The sequence below is a fragment of the Anser anser genome (assembly GCF_964211835.1).
Source record: "Anser anser genome assembly, chromosome: 1".
In the NCBI taxonomy this organism is placed as follows: Eukaryota; Metazoa; Chordata; class Aves; order Anseriformes; family Anatidae; genus Anser; species Anser anser.
The window spans coordinates 144342036-144358558 of NC_139720.1; the positions used below are offsets into that span (position 1 = coordinate 144342036).

The following is a 16523-nucleotide window of genomic DNA, read 5'->3' on the forward strand; positions in this document are numbered from 1 at the left end:
CCAAAAACCAGACCATGTGTCTGAGAGCGGTGTCCAAAGGCTCCTTGAACTCCATCAGGCTCAGTGCTATGACCCCTGCCCTGGGGAGCCTGTCCCAGTGCCCGACCACCCTCTGGGTGCAGAACCTTTCCCCAACCCCCAGCCTGACCCTCCCCTGTCCCAGCTCCATGCCGTTCCCTCGGGTCCTGTCGCTGTCCCCAGAGAGCAGAGCTCAGCGCCTGCCCCTCCGCTCCCCTCGTGAGGGAGCTGCAGGCCGCCATGAGGCCTCCCCTCAGCCTGCTCTGCTCGGGGCTGAACAAACCAAGGGCCCTCAGCCGCCCCCCTGACACCTCCACGTCCCTCCCGCTCTGCCCTTGCCCAGCGTAGGGCACCGCCATCACTGCCCGCCCTCATCGCGGCGCACCGCGCAGGCGCGGCTCCGGCCCTGCCCGCCAATCGGGGGCGCCGGGGCCTTCCTCGGGCCGTGCGGTGCCGAGCCGGGAGCCGCGGTGATGGCGGCGGCCATTAGGCGCCTGCTGCGGGCGGGCGGCCGGCGGGGCGCCGCGCTGGTGGTGGCGGCGGGCGGGGCGCGCTCGCAGGTGAGAGCCGGGCCGGGCCCTTCCCGGGGGTGTGCGGGGATTGCCCGCGTGATTTGAGAGGTGCTGGTGTTCAGTAGGTTGCCGCGTAATTAAAAAGCTCGGCTGCTGTGCGTGCAGGGGCGCTGGGCACACGCGCGTAATTAAGCAGAGGGCGCAAGGGGCGGGCTGGTAGCGGTCAGGTCACGGCACAGCGCGGCGTGGGGAGGGCTGGGGGTCTGCCCGGTGGCTGAACAGACAGAAGTAAAGGGAGGGTAGTGCTGGGGGGGGCAGTTTGAGCGTTTGTGTTGTCTGTTTGTAGATAGGCTTTGTGTATTAGGGATGGAGAGCAGTCAGAAATGCACGAAGTGAAGTTGCCCGAGGAAGGAGGAAAAAGCTGGAAATGTTCAAGCACTTGATCGTAGTTCTCTGTTGGAAGAGTTTGGGTTAGCCTATGTCAAAGGTATAATTGACAGGGACATAGCTTTCCTGAGCAGGCACCTGCTTGAGTTTGAACCAAAAACTCTGTATCATAAATGAGAAAATGACCTCAAAAGAGAGGTAACTTATAGGGTAGGGCTGCTTGGGGCCTCCAGAGATCGCCGGTCTGCTCTCTGGCCCAAAGATGGGATCAGTACCGGAGCCCGGAGCTGTAAACAAACCATCACATCCATAAATGTCTGAACTAAAGGGTGTGAAAAGAACTAAGGGGAGGCATGGCCCAGGAAACTTGAGAGGCTCTTCTTCTCATCCAGTGTCGCTAACCCGCAGAACAGTCTGATGAGGGTGTTGTGAGCGCTGAACATTTGTGCGAGTACAAAAAGCAGCTTACGAAACTCAGAAGAAAGTTCCACTGAGGACTGTCAAAACCAAGATATCAACACGTCTGTGAACTGCTGGTTGTTAGAAGTGTCCTGGAAAAAGTATTACTCTTTTGTGTCTTTCCCTTGTGGCTCAGCTACTGGCTGCTGTTGAGAACAGAAAACTGATACACCCTTCTTCTGACCTGCTAGAGCCATTTCTTATGTTAAACGCTTGACTGTCTTTTCCATTAGGGAACTGCTTTATGGTGTCTCTCTTAAAAATTCCTTGCTGTAATGTATTCATTAAACTGTTTCCCCAACTATGATAGACAAAAGTATTTGTGGTTCTGTTTTTTTTTTTTTTTTAATTTTCAAGCTTGTCATGTTAAGAGTGGAAATGACAAGGGCACTGTAATTCCATTTCCCTTAGCTTTTACTGAACAATAGGTTTAGTCTATCCTTCTAATAAGCAAAACATGGATACTTAGTACAATTTATAAAGAAAAAGTGATCTGGCTTTGTTATTGTCTATTGCTTCTGTTGTGATTGTATAGCTCTCTTCTCAGCAAAAATGTTTGGGGTACCTTATATGCTATTTGCATTTGATTGGGACCGGTACTGTATGTGAACCACTGTATATGTATCAATGTCAGGAAGATGATACCACTTTTCTCTGCTGCCAGAGAACACAAAACCAAAACAAGTGACCTCCATGCACTGTGTGGCTTTGGAAAAGGAGATGGTTGAAATCTGCTGGCTTAGAGCATGGAAGCAGCTTGAAAATGGTGTAGCTGCAAGCATGCCACATAAACGGGGTATCTCCTTTCACCTCTGTAGCTATGCCACGTTGTAAAACAGACAGACTTCTCTTGAATTTGAGCCTTTTGTCTCTGCTTCCCCTTTCCTTCCCTTTCAAAAGCATAGGAAGCTTGATTCTTCTATTAGTGATACGCATTGGTTTTCTACCTGTACACCAGCGAAGCAAAATTCATGGGACAACAGTAAGCAAACAGGTCCCCTTGTTCCTTCTCATCTTGTAATAAGTAGGCCAGTGAACTTGAAATTCTCTGAAAACAGTTGTTTTTTTCTGAGGCAACTTTTACAGAAACTGATCTTATATAAATTGACTGCCTCCCTGGAAAACAAGGATTTGCCAGACTGTTTTAATGCTAGGTTGTTTGGGGAGGGATTTATTGAGAGGGGTTAACACTCAGGAGCTGGGTCCAGAAGAGAAGGCTTTACCTTCTCCCTCTCCTGGTGGAACAGCCTGTTATTTCAGGGGTGCTGTTAATGGCCATCATTACTTCTAAAATGGTGAGGCTGTTGTCTTCAGTAACGCTTCATGAAATGTGTGATAAGTAAATGCAGACCTGCGTGGTTTCCTCTAGAAAGTCGAGGAGCGGGCTTTCTTGTTTGACTGAAATGCCGGAAGCATTTGGCTGTGCTTTGCAGTTCTCGCCTCTACCACCCATGAAATAGGACTCTTATCCCAGAAGAGGTACCCAATACAATAGATATTAATTTGCATAAGAGGCTGTTTTCTAATTATGAACAGTTTGTGTGTCCAGGGACTTTTGATTAGTGACGAATTGAAACCAGGGAAGAATATGAATAGCTTGAGGGAAGAAGGACAAAAATGAGAAAATTACAATAGAAATTGACAGGAATAAGATGAAAGCAATCTTTTTAAAGTATCCTGTTTAAAGCATAGCAGACAGAAAGCAATTTTGGGCCAAGTAATAAGGAATCATATGTTCATTGACAAGAATTACATATAATTAGTTACTATTAAGACAAGCAAGACAGAAGATGAATTGAATTCTTTCCTGAGGAGTGACTGGGAGAAGAATAGGGAATATGCAGATACCTTTCTGCTTTCTAAGGAAGTCGTAAGAGCATTGTAAATAGAAATGGTGTAAATTTAAAATTTTGGTGTTTTTTGTTTGTTTTTGTTTTAATTTTTTATGCATAAATATAATCTTACAGAAAACATGAATTAAAAATAAAAAAGGAGCAAACCAGGACTAGCATTGCATGTGATGCTTATAAGCCATGGAGAACATAAAGCAACAGCAGGATCTTCTGCACCGAGTTCTTTCTGGGGGCTGTTTTTAAACCTTTTGTGGCAAATGCACATCTGTATGTTTGTGTCTTTGTGGTTGTAACCAGGCCTGAAGATTGCTGCTGTATTTATATTTGTTATATGAAGACCGTAAGTATTTTGAGCTATTCATATTAGCTTAACTAAGAGAGGTCAAGTCAAAATGGTGAGTGTGATCTGCGGACTATTTCTGTGACTCGCAGGGTGTTTAGTTGTCTCAGATGCTAGGGTTTATTCTGTCCCTCATAATAAGGCTACTAGCTATTTCTAATTACTGTAACTGTGTGGATTTTAATATTTGGCCAAAGATAGACTGAAGCTACAGCTCCAGGAGAAGCAGAGATAATTTAATAATTCACTGGAAGAAATGAAGAGGGGACTTCTCTTCTTCCTTCTCCCTCTTTCAGCTGCGTTCTCCTGTCAGCTTTGGCACTTCTCAGAGCCTTCTCTGAATCGCTTTTGCTGGCTCAGCAGAGAGCTCCCTGTTCTTGGGGAGGACACAGAAATTAGTGTTCTGCCAAGGCCGGGCAGCTGAGCTGGCTTGAGGAAGAGTCTGAGGGCCAGAGCTAGCCGTAAGTAGGTAATGGGAGTCGGGGAGAGAATGCAAGGTCTGGCGAACTGTGAGATGCTCTGCCATCTGAAACTGTGCTTCTGAACAGTGACACGCTGAAGAGGTTCAAGATAAATGTTGTAGGGTACTCTCCGGTGAACAAAAGTTGGCATTTTTCTGATTCAGAAGGGATTCTTCTTCTGTCTTTTGCTTTTCTCTACCCCATATCCTTTTTCCTGGTGATTACTTACCACCCTCTCACCCCAGAAGGCCACGCAGATAATCAGTTCTCTGTTCAGTTTGTGGAATAATTAAACTGCGGAGAACTTTGTTAACTCTACTGTTGGAGAGACAAAATAGTGCATACTGTTGGCACTAAGCTGAAATTGGGACATTGCAGCCCTGATAGTGAAGTTCCTGTTCCCCTGTTAGAGGTCTTGATTGAAATCAGTCATCCCAGTTACTGATTGTCTTGGTAAAGAAAAAAAACTTGCCTCCCACAAACAGCAAAAGGTAAGTGTCCCCTGAGTTATGACTTCTGAGCTGGAACCCTGCTCAGCAGTAGATGCTGATGAGAATTACTCTGCTTCCTTTCCTAATCATTCTACCTGAGACAGTGAAATAGCTGAAGAAATGTTCTGGCACTGAGAAGGAAGGGGGGCTTCATAGCCTTTCCAGAGCCTTCAGCAGTGGTTGTCCACTGTGCCGTGGGATGTCGGGCACCCACGTGCTTCCAAAAGCCACAAGAGAGCTGCCCTGCAGATCCTTTTCATACTTCACTACAGGGTGCCTTTAGGTGAATGCAAAACCTCCTTATGTGCTGTTTTTTTTTTTTTTGCTGTTGTTTTTTCTAAGACTGCATCTGTTGATCAGTTCTACGTTTTGCTTTTGCTGGATGTTCCTAACATGTTACTACATATATATATGTATTATCAGAAAAATCTTGCTAAATAATAAAAAAAAAGGAAACTTAAAAGGCAGGTGCATTGCAAATATGTTCAATAAGAAGAAAAGCAATTGCCAAGATTAATCGTAATGTGCAGAAATGTTCACCTTCTAGAATGTGTTTATCTGTTTACGGGCATTAAACAATTGGAAGAAAGTGGTTTTGTGAGTATAACTGCGTTTTCTAACTTACTACAGTAATATGTTGAAGCCTGTTATAGGTATGCATGGCTTGTTTTACTATTCATTTTATTTAGGGCTCACTGTACCAAAAATACAAAATAAATCTCACATTTTTGTTGTTTTGTTTGTTTTTGTTAGACATTGAGGCTAATCTATACCACTACAGCGGCGTGGAAGAAAAATGTAGCAGCCTCAGGACCTGAAAAGTACACAGAGGCATTTATTAAAAAACAGATTGAAGAGTTCAACCTAGGAAAGAGACATTTAGCCAACATGATGGGAGAAGATCCCGAAACTTTTACCCAAGAGGATATTGATGTAAGTACAGTTGCTCTGTTGGAGAAGTAATTTACTGTAGAGTTTCAGATATTGAAAGCACTTTACTTCAGCATGAGCCCCTCAGCTCTCTGTGAATTTTAATCAAACTGTCAGAATAAGAAAGACTACTACTATACATTGCAAACACTGCAACTGTGAGTGTGAATAGAGATTCTACTCCTGCTACCAAGTGAGGTCAGACATCACAGTATAGAGCTATATACCATATCTTGCTAAAGCACAGTAGGTTCTTTTTAAAAGTACTAATGGATAATCCCCTTGATCTGAGGTTATAAGAGGCACTGTGAAGGTTTATGTAGCACTTTGAAACGTTTACCCACAATTTGACCTGCTGTGTATATTTAGGTTGGGTTTTCTTGTGTGATACTGTGGTTGCTGGTAATGCAAATTAAATTTTATAGGATGTTTTACAACTAACACTGTGGCTTAGCTTAGGGATTTTAATGTAGACCTGCATTTAAGCTCATATCAGTACCTCAAAACATATTATTTTATTGCCATTCCCTTTGACAACTGACAGGTGGGTGGCCTCCTCTTTCTGTGTGTCACTTAGGCTCACGTATAGATGTGCTGTCTTTCACTTTAAAAAAAAATTTTGTTTTTTTAACGTCCAACTTGTGCTTCACTTCTGTCATTTCTTCTATCACACATGAGAGGTAGTGAGGAGAAATGTCATTTGGTGACATTCAGTCTTAGGTGAAGCTGCATGAAGTCTCATAGCCGGAGCTTTTTCTGCGCAGCAGTGACACTATTACTCTAGCCATGGCAGCACAGCATAGCAGCGGGTCCCCTAGGGTTGATGTTGTATGTGCCAAAAGAGGTGTACGTGGTTTAGTTTTTTCAGGGGGTTGTTTTGATAGCATAGTTTTGTCACCTCTCTGTGGCAAACTTGTGTCAGCATAGCTGTGTCCACATGGGAGGTTGTGACAGCATGCTTATGCCAAAGAAGAACTACACCTGTAGGTGGTGATGCAGGATGATTTCAACCACATTTGACAGAGAGGCTTCAAAATGAATTTTTTAAATTTCTCTGAAAATAGATGGCAAAGTAGAGAAGAGACACAGTTAATGGCCTGCAGAGAAAAGGGCTGAAATGAGACTTGGGTCTCGACAGGCATCACGAAATCCATGAGGGAAAGTTGACTTTGAGTCAGAAGTCCATAGGAAATCAAACTTCATGAGTACAAAGCCATGCACTGATACTGTGGCTGCTTTCTTTCAGAATGACACATATCACTTTGGTCTTCTACAGACAAGTGGCATTGCAGACCCTTCCAGTCACCAGTGAAAGTATTCATTGAACCATCTGGGTCAGCAATAAGCCTGCTTTACTCTGGCTTTCTTTTCTGCAGTTTTTAACAGACTATAGAATTTCTTTTCCCTGCATTTTTCAGATACTGTTTTTTTTCCCCTACATTTAGTGACACTTACGTTACAAGAAAGTAACTCAAAAAGGCATGCATGCACAGATCTGTCAACAAAAAAAACACCTCTCATTTTGCTACAGCATGATGCTGCTCCTGATGGTTTACATAGCTTGCCTGAAAGGTTAAAGGTAGAACAGTGCATTCACCTGCAGTCTGGATTCCTTCTCTTGATAGAGCCTACACGGAAGGCTTACAGACAGGAAGACTGCAAGTGGAAGGTGACCGTGTAGAGGTGGTCGTTTTTTCTTTATGAATCCACAGCCCTATGATAATTTGCACAAAATTAACTGAGCTCCATAATTAGTAAAAGATTCATTCTGAAAATTAGCTTTAACACATGCAGTGCCGGTGACAAGTATGTGACCTCTTTGCTGACTCCATTTCTTAAAAGCTGGAGAAGTGGAGCTAAAAGTGTAATGTTTTGTTTAGTGATACCAAGGATCTGTGGTACGTGTTTAATTTCTTCATATTCCATCAGGTATTGGAAAATACTCAGAATCTATAATAGTGTCTGCTATGCATAATTAAATTTCCGTTATAAAAATACGAAAGCTGCTTAAGCACTGGCAGGAGAATTATCAAGCTTTACATTTCAAACAGTAGTAATTCCTTCTGATGAGTGCTTATATCGAGCATGTGAGTGCTCTATGTCTTCTACCGTTAATCAGTAGCGCAGTGTATTTCTGAAGTAGACATCACAGGATTCCGTCCTTCACTAGAGTTTTAGGTATAGTTTAATAAAAGCTAAACCTTGTAAAGTTCTAAACTGGAAAATAAGTTGACTTGTTAATCCTTCTCCTGGATGTTGTGGAAGCAGAATTGCCTCTTATTGATGCTTTTATTTGGGAATGAAAAGTTAAGCTGTGCATTACAACTATATTTCTGAAGGAGAAAAAAAAAATCCAGCGAATTGATATATAACTCTGCAGAAGTCTACCAATTGCTTTTTAATTGGTATTACAGACCTTGCTCTGAAGCTGAGATGTTTTATTCTCCTATGTGTGAATATGTGGTATGAAGTTTCTCTAATTGATTTGCTTTGCCCATTCCATTTGATGTATCATTTTTCACAATATTTCATAATTTGTGCTCATTTCTAATGAACAGAGTCGTTAGGACAGGCATGTCTAAGTACAACTGACAGCTAACATTAGGTGCCAGATGCAGTTTATAAAGCTATGTAGAACTGCAGAGAACAGTTTAAATAAATTAGCACCTGTACATTAGTCTCACTTGCTGGTAATTTATAAGCGAATCAGTAGAGATGACATTTAGGTAAGTCATTGATCAAGTTAACAGCTGCATACCCACTGCCCAGCTGGGATACCTAATTAATAGAGATTGCAGTCCTGACCCAGTGCTTTTTCCCAGTCGAGTCCGTAATCCTTTTATTTTTTGATTTAACTTTAACTTATGGTTGTAGTAAACAGCCCACCTTCATTTTTCCTCTGTCAGTCCTGTGATATTCTACTTTAAAGACCAGAAATCTAAGTAAGATTAATATAGGAAAAGCATCTTAATCTCCGTGACCTATTTATGTGCCAGTATTTTTATTATTCATTTTTATGCAGTCGCTAAATGCTGTCTAAGATACGAGTTCATCATGAAGCCGTACTCCTCCCCATAAGTTAGCAAAACTTGAAAGCTGGAAATGTGTTAATTTTCTTTTGCTGCCTGCTGTATGACCTAATAGATTGTTGTCAAGCAGATGGAAAAAAAATCTAAAATATACATTTAGAAATAAATATCTTCACTTATATATTGTTGCAAAAGTACCAGTAAGGCAGCATTTTCAGTATGGAAATGTTATAAACGTGAGAAGCTTTGTTCCTTAGAGGGTGTGGTTTCTTTCAATGAATTAAGACTTCTCTAATGAAAAATGGGTGATATTCGGTCGCTTTTAAAAATGGCTCAGAGCATCTGATTTCGAAGTAACGTTCCAGTTTTAGCAACCCAGCCTGTTAGAAGTGAGTGAATATTAACATATGTGAAATGTCAGGAACGTTACTCAGAACAAAATACATTTCTGAACTTTCTGTTGTCTGTAAGAACACGATGTCCATCACTGTCCTTACCAGAAACACTGGATTTTGTATTGTTTATTTAAATAGTTAGTTGAATCTAGAATACTTTTTTCCAACTATTTTAGTGGAGACAAACTCCACATCGGTCTTTTTGAACTGATGACTGCTTTTTTTTTTTCTTCTTTTGAATACTGTTCAGTCTTTTAAAAAGTTACAGTGAAAATAAAGGAACAACTATTTCTTTCAAAAACTTTTTGCTGTCTGATCTCTGGACAAGATATTGCCTTTTTTTAGCTTTGAAAATGTTTAATTAACATAAATAATGTAATGTTAAAAAAAACAGTTTTTTATTATTTAATGGCTATATTTTTTTTCTCAAGTGATGGGGTTAAAATTTATATCTTTCTGCTTTTCTATCCACGTCAGAATTTATATTTAAAGAAGAACGAACTGGATTCTTGAGCCCTGTATGCCAAGGAAGATGCTGCTGCAAGGCAGCCCACCTGGGGTGGAGTTGTTTTTGAAATTTTTCTTTATCTTCTACAAAACATATTTTTTCACTGGATGCTTCTTAGCTTATTTACACGTGATTTGAGCAATGAAAATTAGAATGTTTTGTATTTGAGAAAAGCTCAGGAAGGCACTTGGGCAAGATGAATTTGCCCTGTCAAATCTCCCCTATTCGTGGAGGGTAATTTAAGGATTGAAGTGCCTCAGTGTCCCTCCCCTACCCCAGTATAACTCGGTCAGCTCTGTTTGAATTAAAGTATCCAAGCCTTAATTTCTCAAGGCATTTCTAAAAAAAAGAAAAGCAACCCTTACTGACCCAGCTGAACCCGTCTCACTCAGAACGAAAGTCTCTAAACTTTGAGAAAAGCTTTTTGGCTTGTAGGTAGGAAGTGGAGCAAGGACAAGGAGTCAGCATGTGCAGCATCCACGATGAGGAGGGAAGCCGAGGGTGTGGCAGGTATGTTGGATTTGCACAACATGCCCCATGCAGTGCTGGGCAGCTTATTTAATGAATTGTTTTGCATGTAATTTGGTTGAAGGACTGCCAGATACGATTTTTGATAGGGATGGAAGCTTGTTCTCATTATGCCTACTGGCTTGAATTCAGACTTTCTAACTGGAAGTGAAATACCGTGTGGTCCTTTAGCAGTGTAGCAGTGCCTGAGTTAAACCAGCAGTTTACATAGTAATTTTTGGACACACCATTCTGTTAACTACGTACAGGATTTTTAAGCATTTCTGCTGAAAATAATTATGCTGTTCCTTTTTTAGAAAGTTTTTTTTTTTTTTAATCAGAAAACAATGGTAATAGTGTGGTTTAACAGATAAAACTGTGAAGTAGTAGCCCTGAATCTTGGAGGTTAGAGTAGGATGAATGAATCTTGCCTATCTGAAGTGATAGCCTAAGGAAAGCAGCTCTTGGTCAAATTCAGTAAAAACTGAGGGCACAGCTATTTAACATGAAGAAAGTCTTCTGAATAAAGGAGAGCAAGGCTTCACCTGTAGTCTGTTGCATCCCAGGATAGTTCCGAACAGGTTGTAAAGGCAAATGCTCCTTGATTGAAATACTCCAAATACTTTCCATAAGAAAGGAGAGGGCAGGAAGACTACTTCTTTTCATTTTGGGAAAAACAAACAAAAACTCCAACAACATAAAAAAGAAACTTACAAAATAGAACAATTACTTTTTGGCTAGTTGACGTGTGGAGAGCTGAAAGTAGATGTTAAGATTTCTTAATGCAGAGTTTGTTTATGATTTAGCATGAAAGACATGAATATACACTCAAGCAACGTAAAATAAACTTTCAAGATGTAGTACATCTCAGATGACAGACAGTCTTCGTTATAAATGGTAGATTGTAAATTTGGCATTTATTAAGGTGTCATAGTTACAGTAGCTGTTTTGATTGAGATTCTGGAGATGCTTGTATAACGTCTACCTCTTAAGTACACGCACAGTCAGTCTCAATATCCTGTAATAAATTCTTTTAATATATTATATAATGTGTTTGTTTAACATCATTTGGCTCACAGTGGATTTCTCTGTTGTCATCATAATTAATCCCCATTTGTTCATAAATAGGTGTTCACCTACTGTGTGTATGCATAAAATGCCCATTGACTAACAAATGGGAATACTGTAGTCACTAAGAGAAACAAAATTACCATTTCATAAAATCAAGTTAAGCCTTTTGTTTGCTTCAGAATTCTCAAAATTTCTGTTCAGAATACCAGTAGGGGATTAATGAAAGTAATAGGTTAGGTCCTTTTACACTCCATGCATATAAATACATATAAATCTGTTGAAGCACTGACAAACCACTCCATGTCCATGGAAAAAACGATCAGCAAATAATAGCCCTAAGGTTGCCTAACTAACAAAGAGGCATTCTTCTTAAGAGCAGATTTTTAATTGTGATTTTTATTGTGATTCTACTTTTCCTTACTGTCTAGTGGAAATATAAGCGAGACGACAGCCAGAGGGTTTTATTCAGTTAGTCCATGTTATTGTACAAGCAAATGATTTCTATCTCAAGTTCCTCTGCCCACTGTCTGAAGTTGGCCACACTTGCCAGAGTCCTGCATCTGGGGGGTTTTGGTGGCTCTCTTTGTCTGTTTCGTTTTTGAAAACAAATAGAAATGAAGAGCTCTCATATGTTAGTAATGTTTTATAATAAGTTTTCCCTCCTTGGAGATGTTCAAAAGCCGCCTGGAGATGGTCCTGGGCAGCCTGCTCTGGATGGCCCTGCTTGAGCTGGTGTTGGAGCAGGTTGCCTCCAGAAGTCTCTGCCAACCCCAACCATTCACTGAATAAAGTAAAGATACACATTTATGTTTCAGTTGCACTGAAAAGGGACAGTAAAATGGTGTTGAATGGTAAGACATGCCATTGGGTTTAACCTTGTAAGCTGCTTTGCCTTGCATTTTGCCAGAATTACTTTGAATTTTGTCATTCCTACTTTATTTGTTGGAGGCAAATAATACAGACTTTATATATCACAGGAAAAGCAGAATATTGGTTAAGTAAATGCAAGTGATGCATCTGGTACACTGTACTCCATACAAACAGTGGTAAATCATGAGTGTGTAACGTCATACTTGTTTCTAAATTGTTTTAGCAAACCCTTAGGTATCGAGAAAGTGAGAGAATTAATGTTTTAAAAAAGAAAAATGGCATTTAGGAGTCTTGCTTTGCTGCGCTATTAGTTCAACTTCAGCAAAGATTGCAGTGATTCCCAGTTGTTTCCAAATGCAGTGTTCGATGAAATGCTTATTTAGGCTATGTAAAGTATCTTCTACTGCCTCAACAAACATTGCTTTTAGACTTTGGGAACCTAAATCTATAGAAACTGGGGTTCCAAATTTGCAAAACTTTGTGTCCAGTTCTTTTGTGTTTGAATAAATAAAATTCTTTTGCTCAGTTTGTCAGTAGGCACTATTAACAATCTCTGATATTTTCAGAAAGATAAATAAAATGTAATTTCTCATAGAAGTTGCAGCATTTGAAGTTTTAAGGAAAAATGAGTGTTGCATTTACTTGTTAAAAAGGTGGTCTTTGCACTTGAGTAGTTCTGATGAGTCATTTTAAATGCGTACTGTAAAAAAAAATAAACTTTACAGAGGAATGTTCACTCATTCTGATATAGTAGATTGCAACCTTCATAATGAGATTTTACTCCACCCGAGGATTCCTGAGGAAACTGTCTGCTTTTCTTTTCCACACAGCAGATATGTGGCAGTCGTTAACTGATTTGCTTATGCATGTGCAAAAATTGTTCAATTTTCTCTATGAGAAAGTACCTAAGCAATGTTTTGATGCTTCTTTTATGGAAAAATTACATATGTGATCTCTGTTTTCAGAGAGCTATTGCCTATCTCTTTCCTTCGGGCTTATTCGACAAACGAGCCAGGCCCATGATGAAGGTAGGATTTCTTGTTGCATTTTTGAATAACCATAACACGATGTTTCAAGTAACTTTTTCCTTTTGATGATATTTGTTTATTTATTTGCAGCATCCCACAGAAATTTTTCCAGAACAGAGGAGTAAGTGTTCATAGATCTTTTTCAAATTCTTTTTCTAAGTATTAAAAAAATGTATATATGTAGAATGCCTTATTTTCACAGATTTATTTTTATTAGGAACAATGTGGGGGAGGGAATTGATAAGACTTGAGCAGTACAAAGCCTGATCTAGTATTCTAGCTTTTAGGGTAAAAAAACCACTGCTGGATTCTGGAACACCAGTAGCCCTTTGAGGCATATTGTGAGCTGACTATAGATGAATGTTTTTCATTGTTTAAAAATAAACAGCAGGTAGAATGACGTGCAAAATCTGTTGAAGTCACTGGAAAACCTTTTGTCGAATTCAGTAGCTTTTTTGTCAGTGCTGTCTATCATATCCATAAAATATTCATTAATGCTATTTTAAACCAAAAGTTTTCCTGGTACCGTCGGTGCTCTAAAAGCTGAGAAATTACAGCCTTGAAATCCCCAGTTGAGAGAATAGGGGGTGATGTGAATGGAAACTCTTCCCCATCACGTCTCACTTTTGACCTGGAAGTCTTAAATCTGCACTTGATCCATACAGTGTTTGGCCTTGCTTCCTGAGGCACCTCAGTTGTCAGTGACACGCCAATATGTTGTTTAATGAGAACCTGATCGAAATCACCAAATTAAATTTTACAAAGAATTTTACAAAGTTGTTTATTCATTTTTTGGCTGTCATTTAGTATGAACTATTAGCATGGATGTGAAATTCTTTATTCACGGAACTATTGAGTCCCATTTAGAAACTTCTGATGATCAGTGTAATGCTATCATTTTCCTTCTTTTCTTCCTTCTTTCCTTTTACTGTTCCTGGAATCAATAGATTCTTGATGCTTTTTAGATTTTGTGCATCTTTTAGAAAGATCTCTGCATTGCTAGAAATTTTGGAATGTTAGCTATTAAATGGTATCATGATTTAATTTCTAACTTCACAGTATCATGAAATAGAAAGTAGAATGCAAAGGGTAAGACAGTTAAACGTAATTATACAATTCTAAAATCTAAGGGCTGTTTATGGCAGATCTAAGCTACTACTCTTTATGTTTTCAGGACCAAAGAGTTCTTTGAGATTCTAGCTCTGTCCTGAGAACTAGGATTAGTGCAAATGTATATTTCTAAAATTAACAGTTTTCAATAAATATCTGTTGTTATTTTTTTAAGGCAGCTTTTCTTGACTGTCTGTGCATTACATCTTTAAGAATTTGGAAGTACAAAACCATACATTTATACTTTAGAATGTTTCCTGAATAGTAATTTCAACTAAACATACTTTCACAGCCACATAAAGGGAAATTCATACGTTCCCCCAGTACTATATCCAGTTAAATGCCCCCAGTGTTCTTTCTGTTTTTTTTTTTAAGTTTTACATCTTTTCATTCCACTTCTGCTGTATTCTGTGTTAATGTTTCAATGCAATACACCAGCATGCTTATCAGACAGGTTCTTGGAGTCTTATCTTTGTCTGTAGTTTATAGATTGCTTCAACTGAACTTACTGGATAAAATGGCTGGCAGTTTCTTTACAGTTCAATTTTTTTTGAAAGCTCTCAGTGTTTATTTTTGTTAGTTTTCTGTGTTTGGAAGAGATGGGTGTCATGTTAAGACACTTATATTTGATACACAATTTTTTCTTGTCGAAATTCATCTCCATAAATAGCTTTCTTTTTTTGATGAATAATCTGGATGCGATGAATTAAACAAAGACTGTTTTGTTGCTGTACTAATTATGTAAAGCATAGCATAGGTCTTGTGTTTAAATATCCCACAGGCATCAACATGAACAAGTCCTAAAATCTCCCAAGTTCTGAATATTTGCAGTTACCTGCAGAAGACAATTGTATGAATACTAAATTTGTTTTAGATGTGTTATACTAGTAAGTAATTTGTTATGAGTTTAAAGCACTGTTTTCCAGAGCAGTTAATGTTTAGCCTTTCGCCATCATTATGTAGATTTCAATTGTCCCTTAATTTGTACTTCTTTCTATTCTAAAATGGATATTTGCATCTGTAATACCAACTAAACAGTCTTTGAAAGCTCATTTAAGACGTGCATGAGGGATTCCCTCATGTTAAAAGATATTTAGAAGTATTAAATATTTGCTTATAATTGCAGCTAGAGAATTGTGTTTGTTTGTTTGTTTATAACAAGGTAGTCTAAATCATTAGATTTCCAGACAGGTTGAATACTCATGAAATGTCATTGTTCTCTGATATTTTAAAAGGTAATCAGTATTATGAAAGAGGTTTGTAACGGCAATTAAATACAAAGATTTTTTTTTTAGTGAGTGTATATTGCTTTCTTGTCTAATCTTTCTTTTCATTAGAAATCCAGTGGGGAGAAGATGGCCGACCATTTCACTTCCTCTTTTATACCGGCAAGCAATCATACTATTCATTAATGCATGTAAGTATGGTACCTGCAGTAAATAATGTTAGTTCCCAGTCAAGTACACGTTATTCTAGGGATGTGTATCAGGAGCTCCTGACTTTACTCAGTGTTTTCACGGTAGGTCATATCACCACTGAACATGAAAGAAATGTTGATTTTTGTCACAATATCTATTATTGGAGGTGTTTTTATGTGAAGTTTAAGAGAACAGAGTACATAGTAGTTCCTGCTTATTTTTTTTTGGTTTATTTTACAGTTTTGACTATGATCTGCATCTGAATAGTCTGACTGCTTTCTTGTAGGCTGTACCCACTTAGTAGCATAAAGTTAGTTGTGGAGAATGTGTAAACAACAGAAACAGCTAGTCCTAGGAAAAATCGCTGTAGAATAAAAAAATAGTTTTTTTTTTCCCTTGAAGGGCAAAGCTATAGGAAATGTTATTTGTGCTGACATTTAGTATGAAGAAAATTTGCATTTAAACTGCTTAATTGATTTTTCTAAGACTGTTTCATTCATGCAAACTTAAGGCTTTTTCTGATTAGCATGGTTCCAGGAGTAAAAGATCTGCATCTGTTTACCTTTATGGTAGGGTCTCATTATGTTCTATCAGATACAGCTTCTGAGTCTTCACGTGGATTATGAATAGACGCTCCATATCTGTGACCATCAATAGCGCAAGCATTATCTACATCCTTAGAAGAATTTATGCATGTTTCTTATGTGTACTTATAGAAGATGGAAAACATTAATGCTTTATGCAGAAATATTTAACTGGACAGTCATTTCAGATTTTGTTTCCTCATTAGGTAGTCTTAAAAAGTTATTTCTGTGATTAGTCTGTTCTCAAAAAAATAAATTTTGTTACCAAAGTCAGTGCACGGTTTTACAGAGTGCAGTGTTTTTATTAGAATTATCTGGTATTTATTTGTGTACTGTGTACCCAAAGGACAAAATCCCCACTTGTCAGGTACATTTATTTCTTTGGGAGAATAAAAAACAGCCCCCCCCCCCCCCTTTTTTTTTTGTTGTTGACCTTGGGCAAATGAGCTTCTTGCCCTGGCAGAAATGAAATGAATGATAAATGTAGAGTGTATCTTTGCTGAGTAATGGAGCTGCAGCATAGGCTTTCCACAGAGGTTTTCTCCTGCACAG

At 39.0% G+C, this 16523-nt stretch overlaps 1 protein-coding gene across 1 annotated transcript in view; it reads left to right on the top strand.

Moving 5' to 3' along the window:
- The first annotated feature begins 395 nt into the window (after positions 1-395).
- Positions 396-16523, top strand: part of MRPS9 (mitochondrial ribosomal protein S9) — a 30527-nt gene continuing 14399 nt past the window's right edge. Inside the window, exons 1-5 of the mRNA XM_083818950.1 lie at positions 396-578; positions 5275-5454; positions 12797-12859; positions 12950-12980; positions 15307-15386. Of these exons, the coding sequence (XP_083675076.1) occupies positions 492-578; positions 5275-5454; positions 12797-12859; positions 12950-12980; positions 15307-15386 (441 nt within the window). The 5' untranslated portion in view covers positions 396-491. The remainder of the gene's footprint in view (positions 579-5274; positions 5455-12796; positions 12860-12949; positions 12981-15306; positions 15387-16523) is intronic.